At 52.1% G+C, this 13,045-nt stretch overlaps 1 protein-coding gene across 1 annotated transcript; it reads right to left on the bottom strand.

Annotated features, from left to right (window-relative positions):
* Window positions 1-2,713: 2,713 nt before the first annotated feature.
* Window positions 2,714-4,305, bottom strand: LOC130681240 (elongin BC and Polycomb repressive complex 2-associated protein-like). Its single transcript, XM_057493863.1, has 3 exons — window positions 3,897-4,305; window positions 3,370-3,565; window positions 2,714-3,149 (listed from the first exon to the last, which is right to left on the bottom strand). The coding sequence occupies exons 1-3, from the start codon at window positions 4,303-4,305 to the stop codon at window positions 2,714-2,716; spliced, it is 1,041 nt and encodes a 346-aa protein (XP_057349846.1).
* Between the last annotated feature and the right edge of the window lie 8,740 nt (window positions 4,306-13,045).

Raw genomic sequence — 13,045 nt, 5'->3', positions numbered from 1 at the left:
GAGAGGGCAATGCTCCAGCCCAAAGAATGCAATGGAAACTAGTGTGTAAGGCACACCTACTGTGTGTCAGGAGCTCACACAGCATCATGTCACTTCATCTCCACAACAACCCTAGAAGGCTTTCCTTCCCTATTTAACAGAGCGGGCACTGGAGATCTGGGGACTTGAGAAGGTGCAGTTACGGGGCCAAGACCCCAGAGCCGGTGGATCTCTGGCAGGCCTGCACCTGAAAGCACATTTGGTGGAGCTTCAGCCCCTGGTCCTTCCTTGGGACAGCACCCTTCCGCTCTGCTGCCTCCCTCCCCCAGGCCCCTGGCCTCCAGAGCCCGCCTGGGAGCCAGGCCCCTCGCCCCTTGCCCAGGCGCCTGGGCTGCGGTGGGGGGCAGAGGAAGGGCTCGTTGGTCCCGGCTGCCCTTCTGTGGCTTGAACAGGAAAGAGACAAAGGTCCCATTTTAGGGCTGCTGTCAGTTCCATGTCTCTAGCTGCTGAACCACCAGGAGGAAAAGCATTTGAGGCATTTCCATGGGAAATGGTAGCCAACAAAAGCCCCGTTGGGTGGTATTCTAGTTAATTGCAGGAAGGCGGGCAGCCCTCCAGGATATTACCTTTCTTGGGCTGGAAAGTGTTTCTTTGAAAAACGTTTCGGTTCAGCCGAGGCCTCCTAAGTTTTCGCAGATTTGCCTGTTCATAACTGAAGAGAGTCACCAAGTCGGCCGTCCGGGGGCTGGGGGGTAAGTAGGAGGCAGCTTGAAGGTGGGAGGAAACCGCTGCGATGACAACTCTTTGCTAAATGACGGCTGGAAAACACTGGATTATATTTCCCAGCCGGTACAAATTCCTAAGGGGGGCCATTCCCCTGAGGCCTGCGTCCCCCAGATGGAAACAGAATCTGCGACCCTGAATGAAATGTCTCATGCCCTTGTGAAGGGGAGAGGGCAGGAAATGAAGAGAAGTGATCACTCTTCTTAAACACACTTAAAAAAAAAAAAAACGAAAAGAAAAGTATTTGCAAAAGTGCACGAATCCAGTTGCGTTACTCCTGACACACTGGGTTTGCCGTTTCAGAATGTTTCCAATTCACGGCAGCCCTGGGAGGTGAGCAAGGTCCCCATTAATCTCTGCACTTGAGTGATGAGGACACGGAAGTTAATGACTCACAGTGCAGGTCACCCTGCTGGTGAGATGTGGAGCCAGCATATTCCATCTGTCTGTGCTTAGTGCTGGGCTGTTGACAAGGATGTTGAGGTGGCCCCTGTCTAGCCATGGATACACATGCCTTGTTTGAGTGGAATAGTTCAGAACAGCCCAAGGCGAGCAACAGTTCTGCAACCTGGAGCCCCACCTGGTGCCCTGAAATGTGAGGACTGAGGTTGGCTGGAGTGAGCAGGCAGGTGAGAGGCCTCCTCTCCCGTAGGGCTCTTTCCCTCCGAGCTCACTGAATTCTAGGTACTGGTCCCAAAATGGAATATTTCAATTATTGTTGGCAACTGTACATTTCATAGATGTTAGTTATTATAAATTCAAATGTAGAGGCATAGGAAGTGAAAGGTCAAAGGATCATTCCCCCTATTTCCTGAAATTCTGGTCCACTTGCTCCAAGGTTAACATGTTAACACTTTACCATGCTGTTTGTATTCCTTTTGGGTATCTTTACATGTACACAGTCTGCTTAGGTCTCTTCCCTGGACACTCCTCCTGTACATCCCTTCCCCCTCCACCTTGCTCTGCTCCTGCAGGGGGCATGAAGTGGGGATGTGGGGGGAGGGGGGGCGGTGGATATTTACTTCCTGCCAGGCTCCCTTTCTTCCAGGTCGCTTGCCGGCGACAGCCCTCTGTTACGGATGGGAGCTCCTGTCAAGTGGCTTGCCCTCTCTGGATTCCTGTAGCTGCCTCCTGCCTTTACCCTAGAGCCCTAGGGATGGCTACTGAACCCTGGGTGCTTCATCATCCCTTGCTCATGTCCTTAAACCCCATAAAGATCCCTTTTTATTAAACTCTCCTCAAATCACCCCATGAGAGGCTTTGCAGGACTTTGATAATAAGTACATGTATTGTTTTGTAATCTGCATATATAGATGTATAAATATATGTATGTATGTAAAAAGTGATAATAGTGTGTGCATATATATTTACATATATCTGTATGTGTATTTAGGTATCTGCTTTTTAAGGTGAGCATACCATTCTACACTTCCATTGAATGGATATGTATTATTTACATAGTCACTCTCCCTACTGATAAACATTTAAGGTCGTGTTCAGTTTTGATATTTGATATCATGATATTCCCAAACATGTTTATGACTTCTTCAAGGAGCCTGAAGCATGGCATAGAATAGTGAAGTTAGCCGTGAAATCCCTGGCACGGCACTTCACTTCCCCCAGCCTCAGTTTCCCCATTTGTCCAATGGGAAGAGCATACTGTATAGATCATCGGCCCTGGAGTCACGGGATGGCCCCGTGATGACCTCTGAACAGCTGCTGGGTGTGGCTGGAGTAAGGGCAGTGGGCAGTCGGTCAGCTACTAGGGGAAGCAACCGATGGCGGGGCGTCCTCACCTCTGACTCGGGACACCTCGCCATCATGCTCATGAATTGCTAAAATACTAATTTCTGGAGGAAGCACTGTAGAGACAGCCATTTCACCCGTCCTAGAATTGAAACAAAGAGAAAATGAAGATTCAGAGAAAGCGAATTCTTACAATTAAGAAGTGTTATGGAGAAGCTATGTGTTCTTGGGGCATTTGGGGAGCTCCGAAGACGAAATGGGTGAACGGGGAGCGGGTGCTTGCGGGTGCAAGGCCGGCGGTGCGCCGCGTCTGCGCCCGGGCCCTTCCTCCCGGGTGCTGAAGGCCGAGGCCCGGGGAGGCCCGGCTCCCGGGAGCACTAGGCCTGCCCTCCCCGAGGGCGCAGAGCTCCGCGCGCAGCTCCAGCCTGGCTGCTTGGCGCGGGCCTGCGTCGCCGCATGCCCTGCGGGCCACTCGCTCCTGCCGCAGTGCCGGAGGCTCAGGCGGCCCGGGCGTCTCTTTTGCGGCCCGCGGGGCTTCCAGGGGAGGCTCAGGGGGCTGCGATCGGCGGGGCCGCGGAGATCCCGAGCGCGGCCGCGTGGGGCCGACGGAGCCCGGCCGGCAGGTGTCGCTGCTGCCCCAGCTGATGGAAGGACGCGCCCGACCCTACGCCTCGGCTCCCCCGCGCAGGGTATGCCTTCCAATATTACAGGGTTAGAAACCTGTTTTCTCCCCGAGAAAGCTGTGAAAGCCCCCGTCCTCCTTCCCCAGAGAGGCTGGGAAAGCGCCCACGGAAGATGACTCCCCGCAGGTGTGCTGCGCTGGCCTGGCCAGGGCCTGCGGCCTTACTCGGTGGCCGAGACCTCAGGACGCTGCTGCCCGCCCGGCTCTGCCCTGGGAGCTGTTGGGGTGCCCCTTCATCATCCAACCGGGAGGTGGGACAGAAGGGGACTTCACGAGTGTAACAGAGAGTAGGCCCCCAGTGGTCTGGCAAGCTGAGCCCGTCTCCTTCCCCGCCTGTTTTTCGTTGCTCAAGAGCCTGTAGATGTTCAGTTTCTTCTGAATAATAGGAAAAAAGGAAGCAGCTCACCTGAACCGGTGTACAGGCTCCCCAGGAGTCCCATTTTGCCCAGCCCTTGGGGGTTCCTAGGATGCAAAACTTTGGTACAAATCCTGAAAAAGTCCAGGGCAGCCTGGATGAACCTGGTCACCCTAATTGGGTACCAGTCACTTCTCAGGCATTATCTCATTTAATCCACAGCGGTTGTAGTATTATCATCCTCATTGTACAGAAGAAACTGGGGGTCAAAGAGTCTATAAACAAGTTGCCCAAAGCCTCAGGATGGGGAGGGAAGAGCTAATATTCGAATGAAAAATCCCCTTAACTCACGTTCTTCCTGCTGCACTCCACTGCCTTCTGGACGCCTTGAAGTTGGGAGCGGGGAAGTGGCTTTCCCAGGCAAATCTGTGAGGCCCAGACAGTAGGCAGCTGTGGGTCGTGGACAGGTCATTACCGTGCGTGCTGTGCTGGCTGCCTGAGCTGGGGCAGCAGCCCAGGAGCTCCTCAAGGGCTTGGAGTTCTGAGAGAAGCAGCAGGTCGGGAACTGGGGGTCATGGGACTCGTGCGGATCCAGCAGTCGAGGGCAGGCAGCGGAAGGCCGCACCCTGGGCCAGGCCAGGGGTGCTTTGGGGCACTGACAGGGCTTCGGCAGAGATAACACGGAGATAAAACAGAGAGCACCAGATGGAGAAGGGGCAGACCATGCTACCAAGACGGCAACTGACAACTTCATCAACATCTTTGATAGCCCAGGCATTGATCTGAAATACGTTTCAATATAAAAACAGAAACCCCAAGCCCAAGGAGCTCGGGACCCAGGTGTGGGGGCACAGGGAAGGGAGTTTGGTTGAACTCGGCAGGACCAGGTGGGCAGGAAGAAGCAGATCCTGAAGGAAGTTCACTGTCATCTCCCCTGCTGGGCAGGTGGGGATAGCATCAGCTACCGTGACAGCTTGTTATGAAATGGTGTCGGGTTCTGACAGACACGCTGAGCATGAAAAACCGAATGAAAAGATTTGCATGGTCCTCCATCCATTTGGTAAAACCAACTCTTATCAGGGCAGGCTGGTGCTGTGCCGAAGACTAGGCTTACAGAGAGAAGCCCCAGCTCTCCATTCTCTGCCTGCGAGAGGAGCCAGTGCAGCAGCAGACTCCTCAGCAAGTCACTGCCACTAGGATCAGTGATGAGCTTATCAAGACAGCTGCTTAAGGTGTCAACTGTCTACTCCTGGGATCTGCAGGTGTCTGTGGAGCAGACACTTCCTTCACAGGTAAGAGTTAAAGAAAAGTGTCCCCTCTGGATGGGCACAACTTTTAGCACAGTTGCGCAAGCAGAGTTCAGTCCCCACCAACGCCCTTTGTGCAGTGCATAAACTGCACAACTGTACATGTCAGTCCTGCTAACAGAAGCTTCTTTGTGTCAGGGTCTGAGGAGCCCTTTGGGAGGCAATTCGTCAGGAAGGAGGAGGATGCCCGGCATGGTACAGGAGTGAACTGGAAGTGTCACTAAGGTGATGCTCTCCCCACCTGGTCCCCTCTGTGCATTGAGTGGTCAACTCTGCCTGAGAAGCACCCAGGAGAAGCTATTCAGGAAGACGAGGAAGGGCTGCTGGGCAAGGGAATAACATGTGCAAATGCACAGAGGCATACGACCTCCAAGCTGCCTGCAGAGTAGGATGCAAGGTGGGCACAGCAGGGGACAAGGTGTGCAGGGCCCAGAAGGCAGAGGCCTGGACTTCTGTGCCTTATTCGGTGGTTGAGGCAGACTGAAGAGAAGGACAGCAAGGGCATGTGGGAGACAGGAATTGGGTAACCCATCTTTTTGTAGGCTCCCCTGATATTGATTCCCATACCACATCAAAGCTATTCCCAGAAATTTCCATCCATAGTTCTGAGCTCTGTCTTCTGCCCATGGTGCCTGCTCCTGCTGGGAATCTTTGAAATAGAAGTTGGAGCCTTACTCTCAAGCAGAAATGCCAAGGCTGAAAAAAGAAGTCCTGACACTACATGTGTGCCTGCTGGGACCACCAGAGGTTAGAGTGTGAACAGGCGCTTGGAAGGAGCCATCCCTGTGCTTAGGGTGGTCTGGAAGTCCTCTCATATCTGCCCCCTGCTTGTGTGGGCCTGGCTGTGGGCACAGTCTCCACCCCTCACTAGGGCATCGGGAGGCCATGCACACCTCCCCCCGGGTTCCGCCACCTGCTGAGGGCAGGGCAGCTCCCACCCACCCAGGGGCCGGGGAGAAGCTGCCTGGATGTCCTGATTATTTGCTCTTCCTCCTGGTGGGTGGCAGCATCTCAGCGGCCCGCTCCTGCTTCTTGCCCATGTGTGTATGAGTGTGGACCTAGGTTTGATTTTACAGAGCCAAAGAATTTAGCTATTTTCTTTTCTCTTAAATTCTGGTTTCTCTTTTTGGAAGGCACAGGGAAGAGGCTAGAATGGATTCCCTTGTTGGACGCTGATCTGGAAGTGTGCAGACAATGGCTGGTGGGCCAGGCTGGCTGAGTCCTAGGGGCCAAGCCCCATGCTGGGCTGTTCTAACAGGAATTTGAACTGAATTGAACCATGACCCCCAAATTGGAAAACACTGCCCTGATTCACTGAACCCAAAACTGAATCCAAATATTATTATTTTTTGACTGAACTCTGAATTGAACTCGTTTTTTCTTAAATACCTACCAAGCCAGTTTGAACTAGACACAAACATATGTGTTTTCTGAAACTATTGAACCTGAACTTCAAAATAATCTGACATCCGAAGGCAAAGTGAGACTTTATTTGCTTGAGGGTGTCCTGTTCACAGCAGGCGGATAGAGCTTCCTTTGTGGAGGGAGTAGTTTTCATTTGTTCAACATTTCTCTTCTTTAAAAATTAGAGCTAATTCACATATAGTGAAATGCATAGATCTTAAGAGTACAATTTGATTGATTCAGACAAATGCACATACTCAAGGACCTGGCACCCCAGTCAAGATCTAGAGCATCTGCATCAGGCCAGAGAGCCGCCTCCGTCCCTTCCCAGTTTCCTCTCTGTCCCCCTGCGCTTCTCATTTGAGACTTAGGAGCACCCCACCCCTCCCCCCACCACCCTGGAAAGAGGGAGGACAACTATGATACTTTTGAATCCATTTTATGGATTAGAGAACCGAGGCTCAGAGAAACGCAAATGGCTTGCTTGAGCTCACAGAGGTGGTGGCACAGTTATCACAAACCAGGTTCCTAGTTCCCCAGCCAAGTGCCCCTCCTTTCCATCTCAAACCAGTTGCTGAATTGGATTCTGACAATGGATTTAATGCTCCCATGGGCTTCCTTGGGAATGGATTCTGCCTCTGCTGTCAGGGCGTGATGGGGCTTGGTCACCCCACAAATGGTATTTTTACCTATTTTTAAAGGCTCCTCGGCAAAGAGCTCCCAGCATGCCTCAGCCCTGGGCTGGGCTGCCTCTGAAGACAGAAGCTTCTCCTGGGGCCTCCGTGCGACCCTGTGGTGACAGCCTGCGCTGGGGCGTCTGTCCCCTGTCTGCAACATGCCTGTACGTGGCTGCCTGTCAGTGTCTCTGGCCGCCTGTGTGTGTAGACAAACTGTATCTGACCCCCAAGGAGCAGTGTCTGTCTCCCTGAGCGGCAGAGCTGGAGAACACTGACCAGGTTCCCCGGCTGGTTTTCCTGGGGAAACGTTTTCCAGACCCTGCAACAATGTTGTATTTGATTTGATGTTTCCCCCCTTTGCAGGCGATTGTGTGGTTTGGGGTGTTTTGCTCCTAGTTATAATCCAATAAAGAGCAGCTGCTGAGATTTTTCCAAGAGGGCTGCTTTCAACCACCCTTGTTGAAAACGCTCTAATTTATTTCAGTCGCTTGTGAGAAAACCAGCCTCAGCTCAAAACAAAGGCGTCCTGTGCTGATGTAATTGCCCCATGAGCGTCTCCTCAGGTCCTGGGGCCTGCGATGTTCACTGAGGCAGCCCAGGAAGAAGCCTTCTTTCTAGATAGTGGAAGTTATCTAGAAGAACCCCTCTTCCAAAACCAGAGGAGTCCCAAAGCCCAGAGGGGGTTAGGAACCAAGATGTCCTTCATGGCTTGGCCATTTCCTCTGGCTCGTAGCAGTCAGTTTATTGGCCCATCACACCTTCATGTGAATTAATCTGATCATTTTTCTTTCTGCTTCTTATGCAATCAAGCCCTGCCCAATGGGGGACTAGCAGTTTTGGTGAAAGGATTGCGAGAGAGGGAATTTCAGCTAAACAGACCTTTAGTGGGGCCCAGGAGTGGTAGAACCTGTAGGAGAGGTTTGAGGCACTTTGGGGGAGTGGGGAGAGATGCCAAGGGTTGCGGGGAGACCTCAGGGGTCAGCCTGTCCTCAGCCATCCAAGCTGGCCTGTTCTGTCACCTGTTCTGCCCCCTGTTCTGCCCAGGTGTTACTCGAGCCCCAGCTAAGGCGATTACTGACCACCTAACCACTGGCTTGAGTTACTCATGTGCCAGTTTCTTCTTGGGAAGTCCAAGGGCCTCTGGGACTCTAAATTCCAAAATGGCAGCCCCACAGCAGAAGGATGTGTGAAACGTTTTTGTTATTTTATCAACTCATAGATAAAACTCTGATTGAGTTACCTGGGTGGTGCCACCTGTTTGGCTGTACCTGTATTTCCCAGGGAGGGACTCCAGGGGTGTGCTGCGGGGTGGCCATCTCCAGGGCCCTGTTTTACATGCTGTTTGCAAAGTGATTTCCGTAGAGCCACAGAGCTCTGTTATCTTCCAAGTCAGAGGAAGTCACATGTCTGAGCATTTGCCTGGGAGGTGCCCTTCCTCATCCTCTGCTTCCTTCTCCCCTGCAGCCACTCTTCCCCCAGAACCTCCTGGAGGGCCAGAATGAATGAGGCTGGCAGAGTCTTGTCCAGACAGGAGCAGGACCTCTTCCGGCCTTGGGTTCTCAGTGGCGAGTTACAAAGCACTGGTGTGGCATTGGCCGAGAGGAGGCCCAAACACTTCAAAGCACAGATTGCAGGATTCAGTCATTAGAGACTCTAGTTTACTCTGTCTGAGGTGGGACTCATGCATCTTTATTTTGGAAAGTCTTTTTGTATGCTTGTTCATTTAAAACATTTAGAGAATTAAGAAAATATCAACTATAATGGTTCCTCCCTCCAACAGGTGCATTGAACACATATGCACACTTCCTTCCAGTCTTTTATTATCACACATACATTTATAACTGGAATGGTTTGGTGTCCTTATCTTGTTGAGCACCATGAGTATTTTCCCATGACATTCATTGGTTTGTAAAAGCATGGGTTGTTCAGGCCACGCATAAGGGGATCTTTGCCTGCATGTCTGGGTTCCAGATGTGTGAGAAAGCTCTAGAGTAGACTCTGAAATACTTAGCTTCATTCATTCCCTTGTGCTGGGTTCTGGGTTCCACTTCCCCGATATATCCACTTCCTTTCCACTTCCAACATGGAGCATTTGCTAATTTACTTTCTTAGCTTTAAAGCTGCAAAAGCAGTGCCTGCTCACAGAGAACCAGTCATGCAACATGGAAGTTCACAAAACACATAGTCTTGGAGTCACCCCTGAGGACCCATCCCTTAGGAATGCATCCTTACACCTTTCTCTTCAGTCTCAGCTCCTCAGCTGGTCCTGCTGCAGGGGAGGATGGAGAGCTGCTAGTGTGGGGGAAAGGATGGGCTGGGAACCCTAAACCTGAGGTTCTGTCTCAGCCCCACCGCTTACCAGCTCTGGGAATGTGAGCGTGGCAAGAAATCCTGGGACCAACTTTCTTCTCTTCAGTGTAGGGATAATGACATCCTAGCTGCTTGCTTGACCAAAGATTGTTCTGGGATGAGATTAACAGATATAGCAAGCAAGCAAACAAGACAGCATAAAACCAAACAGGAAACCTGGCTAAAGGTGAATTTCAAGTAAACCATGGGTAACCTGTGTGTGTAATTTTGTGTATGTCCCATATGATATTTCATTTGTATTTTACCTGGCAACTCTACATGAGATGGGACACATGAAAGTGACGTAAAATGGGCCCCCTTCCGTCTGGGTAGAGGGGCTCCCTTCTCTAGGGTAGATCAGAGGGAGGAGGGACAATGGAACAATGGAAACTGACATCAAAGCTCCTGTGGAGAATTCAACATGAGGACAGGTCCACAGTCCTGGTGATTCTGGATTGGAGGAACGTGGACTAGCAGGGAAACAGCCTTTTAGAGAGATGTCAGCCCCTCCCTGGACAAGGAAAGGATCCGGGGCTGAGTCAGGAGATATTCACCCAGAAGCTGCTGCCAGCAAGGGTGAGCTGAGGTGGGCCCCCTTCTCCCTCCGGCCGTTTCCCTGCCCTGTTCCCTGTCTGCATGGTGGACACTGAAGGTCCCTGCTCGACCCCGCTCTCTGCATGGTCTGCCTCCCGGCTGGCCTCCCATTGCACCTCTTCCTCTCGATTTATGGTTGAGTTGCTTTTAAAAGTGGCTAATAATCTTGAACAAGTCAGATAAAAGATCTGTCCCTCAGTAAGCCCATGGTTACTCCAGGAACATCACTGGTGATTTTTGAGGGCCACTGAGTGCCCCATTAAGGTCCAGGCAGGTGTTTGGGCAATTGGAGGCATGAATATCCTGGATGAGGACCTTGAAGGGAAGATGGCTTAAAATGTGTGTGTGAGTGTTGGCCATGGGTGGGTGGTGTCTGCCCGGAAGACAAGGGTGTGGCGAAGGGAGTGGGGGTCACCAGAGCAAACCTCACTCATCTGGCAGGTGCTCTCCATGGCCTTTGTGCCCAGCCTTGTACGTGGGGGTTGTCCAGCAGCTTCGGTGGGAGCCAGTAGGGCTTTGAGTGGTACTGTTGGCATTGACACCCCACTTCCCACTCTATCCTGCAGGAGCTGGGGATGGCACTGTGTCCTGCCAATGGGTTTCAGCCCCGGGCAAGTTCACTATGGATTCAATGTGACCAAAGAAAATGACAGTAAAATGTTCCTGGGGTGAAAGGGTTATACCCAACTTTATTTCCAGGTGGCAGGTCAATCACTGAAATCCCGTCCACTCAGAGCGAGTCTGCAGGTAGCAAGCTGGTCTCTGCCTCTGGGCCTCTTGTCCTCGGCGCTGCCCCCACTCCAGCCTCTGCTCTCCTGCAGCCTTGCAGCCCTGCCACTGTGTCTCCCAGAGCACTGGACAGAGCTCTTCATATAGAGTCAATAGCGACATGTTGCCCACACATGTGTAGTGAGCGAGCCAACCAGAGCCAGGTGAGACTCGTGGCCACAGGAACTTTCATTTTATCCACACACTAAAAGGGGTCCCCACCTGTGGCAGGATGGGTCCCAGCTGTCCTGCTGTGTCCCTGCCTCTGTGAGCTGCCTGGTGGGGCTTGGGGTCCTGGCATAACCAGGGCAGGCCTGGCAGATCTTTGAGGTCTCACACACTGTGTAATGAAAATCAACACTCAGCAGATCCCAGCATTTACCCTGAACTCCATGCCAGGTGCCTTCCGAGTCTCAAGTTGCAGAGGGTCTTCCAAATATCCATACTTTGCAAACAACCCTGGTGAGCACCTCCTGCGGTCCATGCAGGTGCACATGTGCTAAGGCTGCATGTACCTCCCCGTGTTTGATGCCCCCTAGTTCACAGCTGAGGAAGGTGAGGCTGAAGGAGGCCAAGGATTGCATGCGGGCCACGCACAGCTGAAAGAGGCCGATGGGATTCAGCAGGTCTGCCTGACCCCACAGCTCCTGCTTCCTCTGCCTTGATTGCATTTGCAGGATTTAGGTTAGACACCAGGAGAACGTTCCCATTGTAATGCTGGCCCTGGCAGCTTATGGTTTGGTGTAAATTGAGATTCTGTAACCTGTCGATCATTGTCTCTGAGCTGGGTGGGGGGAAAGAAGGACATGCTGAGTTGGGGTCACCTGGCTCTGCCTCTGCCCTGTCGCTCCATTTCTTGTATCACTAAACCTCAGACTCCTGAAGGGAGAAAAGGGGATACTACGGTGGGTGACTCCCTCCTGGGTGTATGGGGCATGGGAAGAGGTGGTTGGCCCCAACCTTCAGGAGAGTTTTCAGAAGGTCTAGCTCCAGGGAACTCTTGCCTGATAACTGTGTATCTGGCCCCACTCATTCCATTCTGGCTCAGTTATTTGATTTTTTAGCATGTGATTTATTTAGCATGTGTGTGTGTGTGTGTGTGTGTGTGTGTGTGTGTGTGTGCGCGCGCACGTGCACGTACATGGGCATAATTAGCATACAAGTGGGTGGGTGGTACCTGGGGAATTCTCCACCCTGACTTGAGGTATTGGTGTATCTTGGGGCAGGTGATAGACCTTGGGCATGAATGTTTCTTAGGGGCAAGAACCAAGCTCAGAATTTCTATGGGCCTCCATCATGGCCTGAAAATGGGCACATTTGCCCTACCCCGTAGGTGCATCTAAAATGTGTTAGTAGGTTTCCTGAATGCCCGTAACTTAATGCACTCAGAGAGCAGAGCAAGAATGGAGGAAGGGTTCCCCTGCAGACAAGAATCCTTTTATAATGGGGAGTACACCTTCTCTAAAGTGCTCTCTGAAGGACACACTTGAACTGTGTGTTTGTCTTAAAATGAGAGACACCTTGACATCATAGGGCTTCTTATCATGGGCTGGGGGGATGGACTATAGTGAGTCAGAGGTCTTGGCTTTGGGGTCATAACAACCTTAAACTCTGGGTGAGCTGTGCATTCTGGGCCGCAGTACCCCCTTGGAAATGAGGCAGTGAGGCCAGCACTTCCTAGATTTTACTGTGTGCATGGATCCCCTGGGGATCTTGATCAAATGCAGGTCTGATTCAGTAGATCTCAGGAGGGGCCCAAGGGTGTGAGTCTCTAACCAGCACCAGGTGACGCTGATGCTTCTGGTCCACGGACCACACTTGGAGTAGCAAAGCTCTCGAAAATCCCTGGGAGCCCTTTCAATGTGGATGTTCTAGGGTACAGTTTTGAAGCAGGAGAACAGAAGCTGGGGTCCTCATATTTCAGGGAATCTTCAAGCAAGCAGCTCTGGGCCCAGAGGTCGCAAACACACACCACACCCAGGAGACAGAGGCAGAAAGAAGGATGGAAATGCAGACCGTAGGTGCCATGTGGCCAAGAGCAGACACAGTGGGGATGCCGAGAATAGGAAAGACAGAGGAGGAGAGACTCGGGTACTGTGATACTGCGAGGGAGGCAGGGGGACACAGAGAGAGGAAGACTGCCAAGGAGAGCAGGCGTGGAGAGGGGAGAGAAATGGGGGACACAAGGAGAAATGGAGGGTCCCAGGTCTGCCTCCTTCAGGGTACAGACAGCAGCCTGGCCCCAGCATCCTGGTCCCCAAGGGAGTGACTCTGCCTCCAGCTTTAATCAGGGCTGCTTCAAGTCTTGAGCCATCCCATTATTTTATTTCTCATGTTCATATTTGAAAAAAGATCTTTCCTTTCCTTCCCATTCCCTCCCCCTCACAGGACCCCAGCCACC

The sequence above is a fragment of the Manis pentadactyla genome, chromosome 16, assembly GCF_030020395.1.
Source record: "Manis pentadactyla isolate mManPen7 chromosome 16, mManPen7.hap1, whole genome shotgun sequence".
Classification (NCBI taxonomy): Eukaryota; Metazoa; Chordata; class Mammalia; order Pholidota; family Manidae; genus Manis; species Manis pentadactyla.
The sequence above is the reverse complement of the archived record's forward strand: the minus strand, read 5'-3'. Positions and strand labels throughout refer to the sequence as shown.

What these genes read in the sequence shown, in the direction of transcription:
- LOC130681240 (XM_057493863.1), bottom strand. Translation starts at nt 4,305, where the DNA reads ATGTTGATGAAGTTGTCAGTTGCCGTCTTGGTAGCATGGTCTGCCCCT. An exon ending in TGGAGTGCAGCAGGAAGAAC is followed by an intron (nt 3,566 to 3,896) that starts GTGAGTTAAGGG and finishes CCTATTATTCAG; the next exon opens with AAGAAACTGAACATCTACAG. An exon ending in GCGGGCAGCAGCGTCCTGAG is followed by an intron (nt 3,150 to 3,369) that starts GTCTCGGCCACC and finishes TCCTTCCATCAG; the next exon opens with CTGGGGCAGCAGCGACACCT.